The following is a 19,804-nucleotide window of genomic DNA, read 5'->3' on the forward strand; positions in this document are numbered from 1 at the left end:
AGAAAGCAAAGAGAAGGAAATGTGATTTTGAACAGTTATCTCCCCAAGCCTTTGTTTCCTATCTGCATTACCTTTCCCATGTTGCCTGATTAACTCCTACTGATTTTTTTGTTTTTTAAGATTTTATTTATTTATTTGACAGGCAGAGATCACAAGTAGGCAGAAAGGCAGGCAGAGAGAGAGGAGGAAGCAGGCTTCCTGCGAAGCAGAGAGCCTGACACAGGGCCCGATCCCAGGACGCTGGGATCACGACCTGAGCCATAGGCAGAGGCCTCAACCCACTGAGCCACCCAAATACCCCTCCTACTGATCTTTAAAGTCATAGGGGATGTTGCCACACTGGGAACATAACCTCAATGCCCACGTACCCCCATCACAGACAAAACTACATGTTACTCTGCTGTAAAATAACACAGGTATAATATCCTGTCTTATAGCACTTATTACATTCTTTTGAAACTAATGTTGGAGGATTAGGAATTAAAGGGAAACACTCTTGGGGCGCCTGGGATCGAGTCCCGCATCGGGCTCTCTGCTCAGCGGGGAGCCTGCTTCCTCCTCTCTCTCTGCCTGCCTGTCTACTGTGATCTCTCTCTGTCAAATAAATAAAATCTTTAAAATAAATAAATAAATAAATAAATAAATAAAGGGAAACACTCTTTCTATATTTTGTGTTCTCCAAACTCTACAGTGAAATGACCATCTGTTCACTAAATTATGGTCTGCTGGAAGAAAAGTACCATTGTTTTCAGAAAATATAACTATTTAGGATTGAGTAAATAAAAAATAGCATATGAAATACTTTGGAATCACTAAAAAGAATAAGGCAACATTGTGTGCTGATATGGAAAGATCACAATATATTAAGTGTAAAAAGTAAGGAAATTAACTTTATCTTTTGGTTCCCTAAAATATAAGAATATGAAGCATATACATATGTGTATACATTTTCTTTTCTAGAAAATTACATAAGAAACCAAAAATATGGGTTGGGAGACTTTATTTTCAATATCTTCCTATATTATTTGAATTTTCTATTCTAAATGATTTCTTACAAATTAAGTTACTTACAGGGACTATCTGGTTCCTAGGATTAAGAGCTACTGTTTTTATCCCTTGAGGGTGAAGATGATATCTCATACATTTTAATATCATCACTGCTTAGCACAGTATGGAACATAGCTGGCATTCAATGAATGCTGAACTGAACTGAACTCTGCTTGGCATCTATTTGAGTTTTTTTACTTCTTTCCCAAAGTACTGACTTTTTATGAGGGCCTCCCAATCTCTCTCTATTAGTCTACAGTGTCAAGTTCCATGCCTTGAAAATAGTAGCTAGTCAAGAAATGTTTATTCAATTATATTTTCTCCTACCAGTATGATCTGTAGCTGCCAATACAGTGATAGTGAACTTTTTTTCTACTGCTTGTCACTTGTCCTTGATTATCTATTATATACATTATACAAATATTGATCTCCATGTATCATGTTTGAGGCAATGTGCTTAGTTTTGAAGATACAAAAATGAATAAAAACCAGTTTCTACACTCTAAAGACCCATATATATATATATCAGATTTTCCCATGGCAGGAAAGAAGTGGGAGTTACTGAAGATGTAGATTCATCTATCTTCCCTCCCCTTCCAGATTCTTCAAAGGCCTCTCCACTGAACATGACCTTTGCAAATATATTGTTCATTTTAATTCAAATACATAGTCAATAAATACTTGTCAATAGTTTAATGCAATGCTATTTAGAAAAGGTACTGGGGCACCTGGGCAGCTCAGTCAGTTGGGCAGCCAACTCTCAACTTCACCTCAGGTCATGATCTTGGAGTCCTGGGATTGAGCCAGTGTTGGGGTCCACACTCAGTAGAAAGTCTGCTTGAGGATTCTCTCTCCCCCCCACTCCGCCCCTCCCTTCGCTCACACATACTTGTATGCATACTCTCTCTAAAATAAATAAATAAATCTTAAAAAAAAAATACCTAAAGGCTGATGTAATATTGATTGGCAAAGAAGTAACTAATCACTCTCTTAATTTTTTTCTACTCTAGCAAGCAGCTTTTACCAAGCCCTTTAGGAATAGAGTTAAAGAACTAGACATGAGATGAAAAATGTACCAATGTTACTTCCTGGTTGCCATAAAATAATGAGTGCTGTGAAGTGTGTAAACCTGGTGATTCACAGACCTGTACCCCTGGGGATAAAAATATATGTTTATAAAAAATAAAAAATTATATTAAAAAAATCTGAATTTCTTTACATGTTCTACAAAAACAAGATAGAGAATAAAATTACTAATAAGCTGTAATTATACTACAAATTTTGATTTAAATATAAGTTAGTAAATAAACATCCTAAACTCGCAGAACCAGCTGAGAGATCAGTCCAGAGGGAGAATCAGGTGGGGAAAAATGGGTGTGACAGAGAGCATAGTACAAAGACAAAAAAGAGGATCTCATCCATGGTGGGAAATATTGAGGCTACATCTGAGACGTGATGATACAGAACAATGGCTGCAAAGGCCCAGAAGGACCAGAGATAGCAGTCCTAAAAGGGTACTGCCTGAAGAGGAGGAGGTCCTTTGGAAGGGGAAGGCATCTTTGGGGGAAAGATGATGAAAAAATGAAAGAAGGAAGAAGAGAGCTGAAATGAAAGGTCTTATACTATAGAACAATACTATTAAACTGAAGAATACACCAGGCATCTATACCTATCCCAAATGAGCCAATTATTTAAAACAACAACAACAAAAATATTTAATTGTACCTACAGAACAGGAAGCTGTTGAACTAAGAACCAAACCTCCCCTACATAAAATCTTATGCTATTGCTGATGCAGGAAAACACTATTCATTTAATATTTTAAGAGCTGTACAACTGTGATTGTTTTGAAGGTCATTCTTTTTTTTTCTTTTTTAATTTTTTTAAAAGATTTTATTTATTTATTTGACAGAGAGAGAGATCACAAGTAGGCAGTAGGCAGAGAGGTAGGCAGAGAGAGAGGAGGAAGCAGGCTTCCCGCTGAGCAGAGAGCCCGATGCGGGGCTCGATCCCAGGACCCTGGGATCATGACCTGAGCCGAAGGCAGAGGCTTAACCCACTGAGCCACCCAGGTGCCCCTTGAAGGTCATTCTTCACTTCTTTTAGGAAAGATAGGAAATAAGACTGTACAATAATGTAAATATTTGTGTATATACTTTGCTATACTTTTTTCTATTTAAGGTTCACTTTTTTCCCCAAATGTTTACGTTGAAAATTTCTGCACTCAGAGAATAGTCATAAAAAAGATATAAATATTCTCCATGTAAATCGAACTGTGGTTAACTTTTTGCCAATTTGCTTTCTCTCACTTGTGTATTTCTGTATCTTCACAACTTTACTTTTGTGAATCTTTTCCTAAAAGATACTTTTTAAGACACATAAAAGAATTCAAACTCAACTTTTATTTCACAAAAAAATCTGTCAGTTTTAAGAATAATCTCTGTTTCATCCAGTCAAATTTCAGTAGAATAATACAATCATAATTTTTGTTTCTTGGACATGGCTAATTGAAAAATAATTAAAATTTCATATTCACCTGGCTTTTAAAACTGAGAGCATACAATACCATCCATATGCACACATCTTCCTGATGTAAAAATTCTTAGCAAGAGATGGTGGATGTTGATAAAGACTTCAGTATACTAATAGAAAAGAGAACTGCTAATGTTAATAGACTAAATAACCATCTAATCTGAACCAGTGGTTTTGAAAGCATATCTCATGGACAGATAGAACATATAAAATGAATCAGACAGAGGAGTTTCAGGTGTTGCTCTGGATGAAGGACTATGAGATGTTTCAAGTCCTACCAAAGTACTCTGTACTTTATTCCTCAGGCACCTTCTCAGTTCAGGGAGTAGTCTGAATACTATTTTGATGTAACTGTGTAGTTATGCAGATTTTTTTTTCAAGATTTTATTTATTTGAAATAGAGAGAGAGAGATCACAAGTAGGCAGAGAGACAGCCAGAGGGGGAGGGGAAACAGGTTCCCCACTGAGCAGAGAACCCAATGCAGGGCTCAATCCCAGGACCCTAAGATCATGACCTGAGCCAAAGGCAGACGCTTAACCCACTGAGCCACCCAGGTACCCTAATCATGCAGATTTTTAAAATAGGAGTATGCTGACTCTTCAAAATACAATAAGGAACTTTTCTTTCTTTCTTTTTTTTTTTTTTAAGAAATATCAATACAGCTTACAAAACAGAGGCTTTAGAAATGAAAGCAAACTTTGCAACTATATATTCATCTCAAAATAACTTAGCTTTACTATTTAAGTAAATGTATATCATACAAGTAAGTTGTCTAAAACGTACCACATAAAATCTTTAAATATTTGCAGTTTTTAGCATTCATTAATGCTAGTGTTTCTTTCTGTTTCTTTATGAACAAAGAAAATACAATAAAACACATAACGTGATAGCATATCAAATTTCATCTGATGTAACATTAAAATCACAAGAATATTAGATCCGGTATTCTCTCAAATGTTAATTCAAAATGTTACTGTCAACAATAAAAAAAGGAGAGATAGAAAATAGCTGTTATGCTCAAATAAATATAATTAAGAGATATGGAAAACTCTGTACCTTTATGTGGGTTTTCAAACTCTTCAGATAAGAGGTGGTAGCAACAGCCCACACTGCAAACTCCCTTGATTTCAGATTTGGCAGTAAATATTCGAAGAGTGTTTGGAGCAAGATCACCACAAGTATGCAGACCTACCATCAAACAATCCTTTAAAAATGAGAAGAAAAAATACATTTTGGCAATTAAAAGGAAGTCTAGAAAAACATTCCAGGTGAAGTTTTTAAATGTTCATTAGAATATATGGAGCTTTAAAAAATGATCAAATTCTACCTAGAAAGTAGTATATGTTTATTTTAAATGAAGAATCATTTCCTTTATAGGTAAAATGACTGTGATTTTTTTTTTAGCACAACTAACATACTTTCGAGTTGATATTCTAATGTTTTTGCTTACTTGACCATTTGAATTTTCTGATCTCTTTTACAACAAATACTTGCTTAACAACTAGTCAAATTAAAGATTGGACAATCAAACAAAGCATGTCTTACGAGGACAAACTTGTGATCTGAGACACATTTATAGCTTTAAGTAGGTATTTTTATTTACTTCTTTACAAACTGCCTGCCAAAACTTAGTCATAAAGAATAAATGCTGGGGTGCCTGGGTGTGGTTCAGTGGGTTAAAGCTTCTGCCTTCATCTCAGGTCATGATCCCAGGGTCCTGGAATCGAGCCCTGCATCAGGCTCTCTGCTCAGCCGGGAGCCTGCTTCTCCCTCTCTCTGCCTGCCCCTCTGCCTACTTCTGATCTCTGTCAAATAAATAAATAAAATCTTAAAAAAAAAAAAAAGAATAAATGGTTCTAAGGTGGCATTTCTACTCCAACACCAAAAAGTATAGTTTATTCATTTTATCAAATATGGCAATACTAAATTCAGTAAAAATTTTTAAAATGTACACATGTACAGAATGGGCACACATGTACACTTACAGATCTTAATCAATATATCAAGTTTGTTTTAACTCTTCCGTGTCTTAACTTGTTCCTCTATAAAATGAGGATAATAATAGTACCTATCTCAATGGGTTGTTGTAAAACTTAAGTAAGCTAATACTCATAAATTAGTACAATCTCTAGCACACAATAAAATTCAGTAAGTGTTTTCTATTCTTATCGTCATGTTATTATAAATTCAAAATAATAGGCATATTAAGTTGTGAATAAAGTATATTTTTTATAACTATCTTCAGAACAAATACAATTACCTAAGTTATTCTACTAAAAATGTTTTTTTAGCCCATGTATTCAGACCTTAAGCAAGGCTTAAGTCTAAATTTTCTAAACAAAAAAATTGTACCTATAAGTAGCTTTAACCTGACAGAATATTCAGTTGCTTCAACCGCCACAGCCTTCAAAGTTTTTGGAGTGCTGTGCAACTTTTCTGTTTTCCAGATGACTAGATAGTCTGGGTAGGTTTTACTTAGACGTTGCAACATTGTAAGTAGAAAGGAATTTAGAGAGGAAGTATCTATTGCTAATTAGGGGTAGAACAACAGAGGTATAAATTTCTCTTTAAATTTAGCTAAGCTAGAGGCACTTGGGTAGCTTAATGGGTTAAAGCCTCTACCTTCGGCTCAGGTCATGATCCCAGGGTCCTGGGATTGAGCCCCGCATTGGGCTCTAGGCTCAGCGGGGAGCCTGCTTCCCTTCCCCTCTCTCTCTACGTGCCTCTCTGCCTACTTGTAATCTCTATCAAATAAATAAATAAAATCTTAAAAAAAAAATTTAGCTAAGCTTTCCTGAAAGATAATACAGGAATATTTAATATCATTCTTCACTACATTCATCATATAATATTAATTAATATTACTATCAGGTGTCAGTCAAAAATATGCAATCACTATTTTGTCCTGATAGTAAAATATTTAAGTATTGTATATGGGCATTATGGGGAGGGGAGGGAAAGTATTGGTTAATTTGGGTTATTAAAGTGCTAATTCACTATAGGACTCAAGCAACATTTTTCCAGGGGCACCTGGGTGGCTCAGAGAGTTAAAGACTCTTGTCTTCAGCTCAGGTCATGATCCCACCAGGGTCCTGGGATCGAGCCCCACATTGGGCTCTCTGCTTGCCGGGGGGCCTGCTTCCCTTTCTCTCTATCTGCCTGCCTCTCTGCCTACTTGTGATCTCTGTCTGTCAAATAAATAAATAATAAAATCTTAAAAAAAAAAAAAAAAAAAGAAAGAAAAAGAAACATTTTTCCAGCTAATCTTATATTAGATTCTTATAATAGTTTGCATATAGCCTCTGATCATATTTCTTGGTTCTTTAGACTAATAAGATTAAGTTAAGGAAACTACTATTAAAAGTTAATTCTATGTCTTAGAGCATTTTTACAAATTAAGGAAATCAAAAGTGAAATCACCTCCAGATCTTTAATAATATCCTGTAGTTGTGAATCAGCAGTGATAACAGATGTTAAAGGTGAATATATATTTAATTCACTTGACTTTGATATATGTTTTCTTCTCTCTTTATTTGTTTCAGACATTTTTGTCTTAGGTGTCTGGAATAAAGCAGGTTCTATGGCATTAGTAGGCAAAAGGTCTATAAGAGAAAAGGCATTTTCAAAACACAAGTTTTCTTCTTGATGTGAATATACATGTAGGTTTTCCATTTGTGTTCTAATGTTAGAAATCACAGAATTTGAAAAATCTGGCAAAAAATCCGATGTAGACATCTTTTCTTGATTCGCAGGACTGCTGTTACATATTCCTTCAATATCTACTTTATACTTAATTTCATCTTGCACTTTCCTTTCTTTTGTCATTTTTAATGCCAGTCCATTGGCATCTAATTTTGACCGAGTATGGTAGACTTTCCAATGTTTCTTCAATTTCCTGTTTCTCTCCTCAGCTCCATGAGTATTGGTATTTGATGAATCAATTCCATAAACTTTTAAGCCATACTTCAAGGACAAAAAAGAGCTTAGGTAGCCTTTTCCAGAACCCAGGTCAATTACCTAAAGTAAGAAAAACAGAATGAAGTAAGTATTTTAGTCAGATGAGAACAGAAAGCATTCTCAGTATCTTTTTTAAAAGCAAGTAAAGAAAGGGTCGTATAATTTATACAACCTGTTATGTTTTTTAATTTTTGATTCCTACTAAAAACCATTTTCATCATTTTTATTAGACATTTTAAAAGATTCTAGACAGTATAATAAGTCAAGGAAAAGATGTAGAAGATATAAATATGGGGGAAAAAACTGTCTTTCTTCATAGACAACATGATTTGCATCTGCAAAAAAATCTAAAGAAATATACAAAATTAACAGAACTAGCAAGTGAATTTAGCAATGTGTCAGGATACAGGATTGTTAGAAATTAATAATGAACCATCAGAACATATACAATACAGTAGCAAAGAACAAGGAGAAAATAAAATTTAAAACCAAGTGAATTAAAATAGCAAGAAAATAGAATATCTAAGAATAAATTTAATGAAGGTTCTTCAAGGCCTATTCACTGAAAACTATAAAAGCAGAGAAAAAAATCGAAAGATCTAAATAAAGATACACCATGCTCACAAAATGGCAGACTCAAAATGAAGATGCCCAAAATGACTTACAGATTCAAAACAATCCTAATCAAAATCCCAGCAGGGTTTCTTTAAAAAATTGACAAGTAGATATTATAGTTTATATGAAAAGGCAGAGTACCCAGAATAACCAAAATAATTTTGAAAAAGAATAAGGTTAGAAGATTCACCCTGATTTAGGAATTAATATAAAACTGCACTAACAAAAACAGCATAGTGCTGGTATAAAAACAGATAAGTAAATCAACAGAAAAGAACAGCATATGGAAATAGACCCAAACCTATATAATTGATTTTTGACAAAATGGCTAAAGTAATCCAATAGAGAAGATAATCTTTTTACCAAATGATGCTAGTATAATGGATGTCTGTCCAGGAAAAAAGTGAACTTTGCTTGTCACACAGCAAAAACAAAATTTAGTTAAAAGTGTATCACATATCTTAATATCATAGTAAAAACTATTAAATTCTGGAAGAAGGCATGAGAACATCTTTGTGACACTGAACGAGCAAAGATTTCTTATGTAGGACACAAAAAGTATTTGCTACAAAAGAACTAATTGAAAAAAAAATGGACTTAATTAAAATTAAAAACTTTGCTATTAAAAATAGTTAAAAAAAAGAAATATCAGGCCACATTGGTAGCTCAGTTGTTAAGTGTCTGCCTTGGACTCAAGTCATGATCTCAGAGTTCTGGGATCAAGTCCCATGTCCGGCTCCCTGCTCATCAGGAAGCCTGCTTCTCCCTCTCTCTCTGCCTGCCACTCCCCCTGCTTGTGCTCTCTCTCAATCTGTCAAATAAATCTTAAAAAAAAAAAAAAAAGAAATATTTGTAAAACATATATCTGACCAATGGTTTGTATGCAGAACATATAAAAAATTCTTACAATTCAAAAATAAGATAAGTGGGGCGCCTGGGTGGCTCAGTGGGTTAAAGCCTCTGCCTTCGGCTCAGGTCATGATCCCAGCGTCCTAGGATCAGCAGGCATCAGGCTCTCTGCTTGGCAGGGAGCCTGCTTCACCCTCTCTCTCTGTATGCCTCTCTGCCTACTTGTGATCTGATAAATAAATAAAATCTTAAGAAAAAAAAGTAAACTTAAAAACTGGCAAAATATTTGAATGCACACTTCACAAAAGAAGATAGACAGATGGCCAATACGAAAAGGAACCCGAAATCACTAGTCATCAGGGAAGCGCAAATTAAAATCATAATGAGATGTACACAAATGTAAAGTGGTACAGGCACTTTGAAAAACACTGGGTAGCTTATCATAAAGTTAAAACATACACCTATTATATGACCTACAAATCCCATTTCAGGTTCTTTGCCAAAGATAAATGAAAACATGTCCACACAACGTCTTGTATGTGAATATTCAAAGCAGCTAAAAAAAAAAACGGTAACATCGCAAATGTCCATTAACTTGTAAATGGCAAAACAAATTATAGTATATTTATACCATGGCATATAGAAAAACAAAGAATAAATACAACATTGATGACTCTCAAAAGTTATATGCTGGAGGAAACAAATCAAACACAAGTCCTTATCTTGGGGCGCATGGGTGGCTCAGTTGTTAAGCGTCTACCTTGGGCTCGAGTCGTGATCCCAGTGTCCTGGGATTGAACTCCATACTGGGCTCTCTGATTGGTGGGAAGCCTGCTTCTCCCTCTCCCACTCCTCCTGCTTGTGTTCCTGCTCTCGCTCTGTTTTTTTCTTTTAAAAGAAAAAAAAGTCTTCATCCTATTTGATTCCATCTATATGATATTCTAGAAAATTCATAACTACAAGTTGGTCATGTGTGCTTGGCTGGTTCAGTCGATAGTGCATATGAGTCTTGATCTCAGGGTTGTGAGTTTGAGTTGTGAGTTTGAGTTTGAGTTGTGAGTTTGAGCCCCATGTTGTGGATAGAGTTTATGTCAAAACAAAACAAAACACAACTACAAGCAGGTCAGCAGTTGCCTGAGAGTGGAAAAGGAAATAACTTGCAGAAAGGCATAAAGAAACTTTTTATGGTGGCAAATACTTTTATTATGGTGGTGACTACACAATTGCACATACCAAATTCACCAAAATGTACATCTAGAACTGGCGAATATGTAAATTATACCTCAGTAAAACTAAAAATAAAAGAAATATTACAAGATTACAAGAAATCAAGATTGTTATTGTACTGGCATATCATTTCATAAGAAATAAATGAACAATTATAGGAATACCATCATAAAAATCAGCATCTAATCTTAGGTCTATCCTAAAATCAGTTAAACACTGATATAAGTATGAGCCACTCAAGGAAACATATACTTGAAATAATGCCATTAATTAAATCCTCAAAAATATCAAAGTCTTACAATTTAAGCAGTTTGTAGGTAAGACTCCATCACATAATTCCCATAAATAAATTCCCTCTGCCCTTTTTAATGTTTATTTCTGGGGTAGGTTTATGGGAAATACAGAAGCATTATATATCTTAATTTTAAGGAATTACAATCTAACTGAAGATACCAAACCCATATTCAGGAATATAAGGGCCATACAGTAGAAACTATTAGTCAGTTCTCCCCTATCTGAATCTCCAAAGAAAGCAAAGTTCTCTATTCCGTTCTTTCTATGAAACACACTTACTGACACTGATAACAGCCTTCAAGTCAGCAACCAGTGGGTTGTTTATAAGCATCAGCACATTTGTTCCTACCAGTGTAAATGTTTTCTTACCAAGAGGTAACTGATTTTGTTCCTGTATCTGTTTATGGCAATTCCACTTGTGAATCAAGAATATGCTGGCTGCAAGTAACAGAACATCAAGTTTTGAACAATGAAGAAAATTCACTTCACTTAAGAAATCTGGTGGTACAGTGGCTGAACCATTCAGAGGCTCAACTACATATAGCCTTTGGAACATCTTATTTGTAACTTCGCTGGTTGTAAGATGGCTGTGGAAACTCTAAGAATCATGTCTTCAAAATATTATATCTAAAAAGCTTTTCAGTAATGGGTGAATTTTCCTAAGAAATCTGTCAGCTGACTTACTCTACTATTTTATTAATCCAAGTTGACTTTTATCCCCCTCCAGACTGGTCTTTTAGGAGCATATGCCATGTGAGCAATACAATGAAAACCTCTCTGCAATTAGGTACCATAAACTGTAAAACTTTTTGCCTTCAAAAACTATTTGGTCTGAATAACAAAATCTCCACCATCCTTATCTCTTGTCCTTTACTCCGAGTAGGCTTGTCCTTTCTGATCATCTTACTGGATTGAAAAGAAAGGATTTTCCAGTCCAATGCCTGGCGGGAGGTATCTTCCTAGTCTCCTAACTCTGTTTAGGAGACTTTACCACAGAAAAATTGTCACATTTAGAGATGACATTTCTTTTTTTTTTTTTTTTTTTTAAAGATTTTATTTATTTATTTGACAGAGAGAAATTACAAGTACACTGAGAGGCAGGCAGGCAGGCAGAGAGAGAGAGAAGGAAGCGGGCTCCTTGCTGAGCAGAGAGCCCGATGCGGGACTCGATCCCAGGACCCTGAGATCATGACCTGAGCCGAAGGCAGCGGCTTAACCCACTGAGCCACCCAGGCGCCCCTAGAGATGACATTTCTTAACACTATTAGTATGGTAATACACTTCATATAGAAGAGTTATATATTTTTTTGAGTCTGCTTTTTTTAATAAAAATTGTATTTAAGGCATACAACATGATGTTTTGATATACATAATGAAATGATTACTACAGGCAAGCTAATTAACATAACCATCCCTTCACACAGTTACATCTTTTTTGTTTTTAAATAAGGAGATTCACAGTATCTTTTTTTATATTAGTTTTGGAGGTAGAATTTACTGATTCATCAGCTGCGTATAACACGCAGCGCTCATGACATCAAGTGCCCTCCTTACTGCCCATCACCCAATCCCCCACCTGCAGCAACCCTCGGTTTGCTTCCTAGAGTTCAGCATCTAGAAGAGTTATATTTTGTTGTCTGACCTAGAGATCTAATTACCATTCTAGGTTAATGACTTCCAAATTTATAATTCTAGTATGAAATTCTCCCATGAATTTCATATTCATATAACCAAAGTCTACTAAACATTTCCACCTGAATACCTAATAGAAGTCTCAAATTTAGTATTTTCAAAACTAGGTTCTTGATATCTGTAAAACCTGCTCTTCCCATAATATTCTCCATCATAGTTGATGATATCTCCATACTTACTTCCAGGTGGAAATTAAGACGCCTTTCTTTTTCTCAGAGCTTCCATGTGAACTGTGAGCAAATCCATAATCTTAGCAACTGCCCCTAAACCTACCTTACTGCAACGACCTCCTCAGTAGTCTCCCTGCTCCTTTCCCTTAAGTCTATATTCAAGAGAACAAAACAAAGTCTGATCACAATACTCCTCTTAGCAAAATCTCTCATCAACTCTTTCATCTTATCTCTTCCTTACTAACCTCCTTTGTTATTGGGATCTATGCCTTAACTGAAAACTCTTGACGTGTTCAAGCAGGAACCAATTTCGGGAGAGAACCAGCCTGAATGTCTAAAAAGACTATGGTTAAGAAGGACAAAGACAGTGAAAATATCTGCTTTGTAACAGCCCTCAACACAGCAACCAGAGTGATCCAGTGTGGCCAACGATTTCTCACCTCATCAGGATAAAAGCCCAAAATATCACAGTGGCCTCTGAGACTACAATTTTATGAACTGCCTTCAACCACTCCAACCCCACCTCTTACTACTTTGCCCTTAATCTCTCTACTGGAGCTGACCTGGCTTTCAGGCTCTTTCAAGAACACACCAGACATATTCCCACTCTAGGGCCACTGAGCATGTTATCCCTTCTATCTGAAAAGTTTTCTGTCCAGATAATCTAATGGGTAATTCTTATCTCCTGAAGGAAGCCTTAATTCAAATGAGTTTAAAATGAGTTCTTATTTGTTCCTTCGTAAACAAAACCTTTAATCTCCCATCTCTGAATTAGCTACTTCCTTTTGCTTTTTACTTTATCTCTTTAAACTACATCAACACACACAAAAATATACACTTTAAAAAAAAAAAGATTCTATTTATTTATTTGGCAGAGAGAAAGATCACAAGTAGTCAGGGAGGCAGGCAGAGAGAGAGGGGGGAAGCAGGCTCCCTGCTGAGTAGAGAGGACTCAATGCAGGACTCAATCTAGGCCCCTGAGTCAAAGGCAGAGGCTTAACCCACTGAGCCACCCAGGCATGCCCCCCAAAATATACGTACAATCAATTTATTATCTATCTCTTCCCACTAGAATGTAAATGCCACGAGGCAAAGATATCATTCGTTTTGTTCACTACTCCATCCTCAGTATCTATAACGTTGCCTGACACACGGTAGGAGCTAATGAAATATCTATTAAAGTATGCATGTATGCAGGTATGAATGAATAAACACATTTTAGAAATAAAAATTAAGAAGCCTTGGTAATGTGAGTAAGGGAGGCAAAAGGCAAACAGGGAGCAATGTGGCTGAAGCAAAAATTAATTCTGTTTTGTTTTCTTCTCTGGTGTCTATGGTCATTAGTAAAGTTAGGTATTTCAGAATCTGGATTTCCATCTATCCCCATGAAATCTGTATTCATTAAACCTACATTTTATTTTTATTTTTTTTTAAAAGATTTTTTTTATTATTTATTTATTTATTTGAGAGAGAGACAGTGAGAGAGAGCATGAGCGAGGAGAAGGTCAGAGGGAGAAGCAGACTCCCCATGGAGCTGGGAGCCCGATGTGGGATTTGATCCTGCGATTCCGGGATCATGACCTGAGCCGAAGGCAGTCGTCCAACCAACTGAGCCACCCAGGCATCCCTAAACCTACATTTTAAAAGTAAAAGCTGTACATATACAATAGATCTTAAACTTTACTATTGTGAGAATTAAATATTGCTATAAAGGGATTTGAAGAGAAAGATTTTGTAAGTCTGTTACTTAGGTTTTCATTCCCTAAGAACAGGACTTAGTGCTATAATAGAGTTCCCTGAAAGCAGGTCTAACATGATATATTAAAGTATTTCAAATTTCTTTGTCTCTACACTTTAGCAATACAATAATCTGCTGTATGAATTTAAAGTTATTTATTATATAATAGTTCACATAAATAAAGAATAAATGTAGTTTAAATGTAAAGTTATGAAGCACAACAATAAATAGCACTTATCTTAGTTTGGGTTATCATAGAGCAGATTCTTTTTTTTTTTTCTTTCTTTCTTTTTAAAAAAATTTATTTATTTATTTGAGAGAGAGAGAGAGAGAGAGAGATCACAAGTAGGCATAGAGGGGAAGCAGGCTCCCCGCCAAGCAGCGAGCCCAATGAGGGACTCCATCCCAGGACCCTGTGATCATGGCCTGAGCGGAAGGCAGAGGCGCAACCCACTGAGCCACTCAGGTGCCCCCACAGAGCAGATTCTACCACAAAGATTTAAGTATAAGTCAATTATTTGGGAGGGAAGTAGAGAGCTGAAAAGGAGAAAGGAAGGCAGCGCAATAAAAGCTGTGCTATTGGGGCACCTGGGTGGCTCCGTGGGTTAAAGCCTCTGCCTTCGGGTCAGGTCATAGTCCCAGGGTCCTGGGATGAAGCCCCACATCGGGCTCTCTGCTTAGCAGGGAGCCTGCTTTCCCCCCTCTCTGCCTGCCTCTCTGTCTACTTGTGATCTCTGTCTGTCAAATAAATAAATAAATAAAATCTTAAAAAAAAAAAAAAATCTGTGCCATTAAGAAAAATACCACTGTAGAAGCTAGCATACAACACATACCTCAGAATCATCCTACCTGAAATGTCAAGGAGTTGATGTATTTGTATACCAACTTTCATCAATCATTAATTCAAGGCTGTTCAAAGGGAAGAGTTAATATCCAGAACCTATAGACAAGTAATGCTTTGCTTTGGCAGCCAGAAAAAACACACAGGGGAAAATGCAGATACTGTCAGGTAGAAGGTAGGCTGGCATACCATGAAATGTCAGAGAATATTTGGGTTAGCATCCAATAGTATCTGCTATAACAATGAACTCACCAGCCATCCTATGAATGAAAATATGAGTATTTCCACTGCACATACCTATGTTTTCCTTCCATATCTCAGCTCACTGCTTTCTCAGCCAGAAGTAACAACTATTCCCAAATTATGATTCCCTTGCTTCTTTATGAGTTGTTTTGCATGTACTTTTTTTTGCATTAAGAATATACCATTATTTTGCTTAAAAGCTTTAAAAAATGGTACCATAAAATATGTAGTCCTCTATATAAACTGTTCAGTTTTTCACTCAATTTTATGTTCCTAATATCCATCCGTGTAATATGTATAGCACTAGTTTATTACTGTTTAATTGCCCCTTTTACTTCAGGTGAGTATCACTACCATGGTGAGCCTCTTACTGATCCAGATAGGTACTGCTAGGTATGATACACTCAAGAAAAGGTTGAAAATTACTGCCTTAACTCTTGCCTCTAGCCATTAACCTAGAGATCTATGCTGCCACAAGTGGTTTTGCATGCCTAGCCCGAGCTGTGATAGTTTTCTAATCATCCTCAAACTCTCCACAAGTCTGGAAGAATCCACGGAAAATATTCTAACACCTAACAGAAATTGAAGGAGGGAAGATTCTCCACTACCCCCACAGATGTTCTTGTAGAAATAAGAAAAATTATTTACTATTTTTACAAGCCAGGGATAAGTAAATTAACTTACTATTTTTATAGGTCAATATAGGCAATCTTTGATTTTATTTTAATATCTGTTTTTAGACATTACTGTTTCACAAAAGTTACTTTTCACAACAGGAATGCACTGTGATTCTGACACTGTGAAAGAATTCTAATCCTAAAACATAGTTTCTCAGAGTTACTATCATGAGACAGGTACCCCAGACCACAGCTTGGTAACCCAGGTTCTGAGAACACCAGTGGCAAACCATTTTGCAGAATGTCATTACCATAATGCTGCTTCAAGACAGAAACTTAGTGAAGATAATTTAAAAGAGTAAAACTGGTGGCAAAACGTGAATAGTCATACCTCATTTTTAGTATAAATTTTTTATACTCACACTGTACTGGGAAATGAGAGCACATATTTGAAGTGTCCGACATAATTAACATTAGCTATTATTTAATAACATTTAAAGGCTAGACAATGATCATAGATAAGAATGTAAATGATACCCAAAAAAGGTACTAATTTTAACACCTGAAAATACAAAGAAATTCTCTTACCTGCTTTATCCCATAGTAATCAGCAATACTGCTGATCAGCTCTGACATGGCCTGAACTTCATGAGATTTTTTCAAATTCATAAATTCATCTGGTTTCACATTTTCACCTGAACAAAAATAAAACAAAATTAAAATACTGCTATTAAAGAAACAAAATGTAATAAAAAATCATCAGTTAATGTTCATGTTTTCTGTAATTACATATGAAAATAATATAGAGATTCCACTGTATCTGCATGGTAGATCTCCATTTATCTGCTATGAATCAAAATTTGAATTAAGAACATAAATAAGAAGATCCATAGAACATTATGTAAACATTAAACATTATGTTAAGAAAAAAATGTTCCTTGAGGGGTGCCTGGGTGGCTCACTTGGTTAAGTGTCTGCCTTTGGCTTAGATCATGATCCTGGGGTCCTGGGATTGAGCCCCACATCTGGCTCCCTGCTCAGCAGGAAGCTTGCTTCTCCTCCCTGCTCCTCCACTGTGCTCTCTTACTATCTCTCTCTCAAATAAGTAAAATCTTAAAAAAACAAAATAAAAAGTAAAAATGTACCTTGACACACAAAAAAACCCCCAATTAATTACAAAGGAAAAGACTGATAACGACTAAAATGTAGGGAAAAAAATGTGGAGCTCTGTAACTAAGTAGTTCTATACAATACAATGCATAAGAAAACCTACTTATCTAAGTATAAGCCAATCTAACAGTGCTCATGATAGAAAAGCAGTGATAGAACAATAAACTAAGAACATGTTGGAAAGAATACATGAATATATATGAACAGTATATTGCTTTTTTTTTTTTTTAAGATTTTATTTATTTGTTAGAGAGAGAGAGAGAGACAGAGCACAAGCACAGGCAGACAGAGTGGCAGGCTAGAGGCAGAGGGAGAAGCAGGCTCCCTGCCAAGCAAGGAGCCCGATGTGGGACTTGATCCCAGGACGCTGGGATCATGACCTGAGCTGAAGGCAGGCCAACTGAGCCATCCAGGCGTCCCAACAGTATATTGCTTCTAATAACTAAAAAAAAACATACATACACACTTACCAGTTCTCTGTTTTTTACTTCCTTGAAGGGCTGTATGTAACTGCTCAAAAGGAGTACATATTCCCAAGTTTTGTACAGAATAATATCTCACAGCCAGAGCAAAGGCTTCCACACTCACCAGCTTCTGGGAAGATTCACAGAATATTTTGGGAAAATTAGTAATACCTAAAAAGATCAGGATAAAAAGAGAAATGTTAGCAATAACTAGTTAATGCTAATTTGTGTGAGAGTTAAAAAAAAATAAATGAAAAACACCGCATCTTTAGAACAAACTATAATATTTTCATTTTGTTTGAATTTTGACAATATCGCTAATGGTTCCACTGTATTTGTTAATTCAGCTATTAGTTATTTACAGCACTCAGTTTTCTCTTAAGAGTATACACAATTATATAACTAAACTCCAAATTAAAATTAAAATTTGGCCTTTTTTATCTTCCCAAAAACCAAAAAAAAAAAAAAAACCAGCAGCAAAATAAAAGTTTAAAATCCTGCTACACTGTAATGTGGTCATTAAATTTATGGATGGTCCTGGCTGACCTACAACTGTGAATTTAAAGGCAATCAGTCTACACTACACTGTTATTCCCTGTGCACACTGTGTGTGGAACAATGGCAATGTCCCCAGTGGTAGAGATGTTACTGTAAAAGAGCCCCTGCATCATTCAGACCATGGAGAAATTTTGCATGTGTGTGTGTTCAATGCACTGTCAATACGAGTTTTAAAACTCGTCATGTTAAAATTAGGTGAAAACAGTTCATTTTTTTTCCCTAGTCAGTTTTAAGCCATATATTCTGTAAGTTTACTATAGGACCTACTGATTATTCCCACATGCTCACTCCTCAAGAAGAGTATGGTCAACTGTTATACTGCAAATATCGGTACCTCTCTGTGTGAGCAGCCTGTGTCCTGTTGAATTCTGGTGTGGACACATCTCACTGAAGTGAACTATGCCATTTCAAACAGAAGTTTAAAGAACTGGAGGATTTGCTATGCCTTCTTTTCCCAGAACTGTTAATCACTGAAGTATGTGTCAAGATGGAAGCTGAGTCCTTGAGTGACTATGACATGCACATCACTGATGCCAAACTACCATGGACTACAATACAAAGGAAAAGTAAACTTCGTTTTTTTTAGTCACTGAGCTTTTAGGTTTATTACTGCAGCATAATCTCATCTATTCTAATGGAATAGATGGAAACACATATACACTGATAGAGTTGCTTTTTATTTGCTCAATTTCAATTTTCTATGGCTATTTTTATATATTTATTTAGGAAGCTTACAAAAAGGGCATTCCAATGTGTCCATAGTGGTTCAAATAAACTCTTGGGATGGATCAGTCTAATTAAGTTCATTCACTGAAGAGTCCTTTCAATAATTAAAAAGCCCCACACATCCATTGTTTAAATAAAGTATTTAAAATGCTCACCTTATGAAATGAAAGAATGGTACAATTCAGGAAACAACTTTGGTTCTACCAGAGAAACCAAACTATACACTATGAAGTCTATTCTAGCATAGCCGATGTTCCACAGTTACTTATAAAATTATAAAAATTCATTCAAACACAAAGAAGAATGATTCTAGCAAAAATAAAAAGAAGAAAATTCATGAAGGCTTACAGAACTCTAAATAAAACCAACATGTTTAAGATAGTATCCTTTTAAAGCTACTATCTACTAAGTTGTTGGTGATGTTTACCATGTTAATCAAGAATTGGTAGAGACCTGTAACTTCCATTTCTGAATCAACTAAATAGAAATTTAAACTACAAAATTACTATAGTGAATTTATTTGAGATATAGTTTGTGTATTATAAGTTCTTTGGATATTTTACAAACTGAATTTACTAGCACAGCCAAGAGTAATAAAATTCACATCAAAATATTTAGGCATGATACAGAGGGGAAAATTCAGTCAACTATTAAGTGAGACTCTCAGGTTTAAGGGCAGTCTCAACATCCCCAAGTTCCAGGGCAGCAATTTCTCAGAGTGTGATAGAATAAGAGTATTAAATCTCAAAGTGCAGAGGGAATATTATAGTAGTCAGTTATTGGACAATGTTGCCAACAGAAAGAAATGTGATGTTTCTGTTGGAAAAGTAATGGTTCAAATCAACTTAACTATCCTACTGAAAATACTTGAAAAAATCCAAATCCAACCTGATCTAAATGTTTATTTGCTTTTAATTTTACGCCTCACAGAAATTTCAGAAATCTGGATATCTAAATTACAAAGCTACTATCTTTTTAACAATGCTTGCTTTTAAAAAAAAAAAAAAAGAAAGAAAGAAAAGAAAGAAAGGATAGTGTTCTGATTTTATCCATTAGTTTATGA

The 19,804-nt window shown here is 35.5% G+C and overlaps 1 protein-coding gene across 1 annotated transcript in view; it reads right to left on the reverse strand.

The window, feature by feature from the left end:
• The window catches only part of METTL25 (methyltransferase like 25), a 126,315-nt gene that overhangs the window by 85,496 nt on the left and 21,015 nt on the right, over positions 1–19,804 (reverse strand). Inside the window, exons 2-5 of the mRNA XM_059402388.1 lie at positions 17,464–17,628; positions 16,412–16,518; positions 7,001–7,597; positions 4,637–4,784 (exon numbers count right to left, since the gene is read on the reverse strand). Coding sequence (XP_059258371.1) covers positions 4,637–4,784; positions 7,001–7,597; positions 16,412–16,518; positions 17,464–17,628 — 1,017 coding nt within the window. The remainder of the gene's footprint in view (positions 1–4,636; positions 4,785–7,000; positions 7,598–16,411; positions 16,519–17,463; positions 17,629–19,804) is intronic.

This window comes from Mustela nigripes, chromosome 6 (assembly GCF_022355385.1).
Source record: "Mustela nigripes isolate SB6536 chromosome 6, MUSNIG.SB6536, whole genome shotgun sequence".
Lineage (NCBI taxonomy): Eukaryota > Metazoa > Chordata > Mammalia > Carnivora > Mustelidae > Mustela > Mustela nigripes.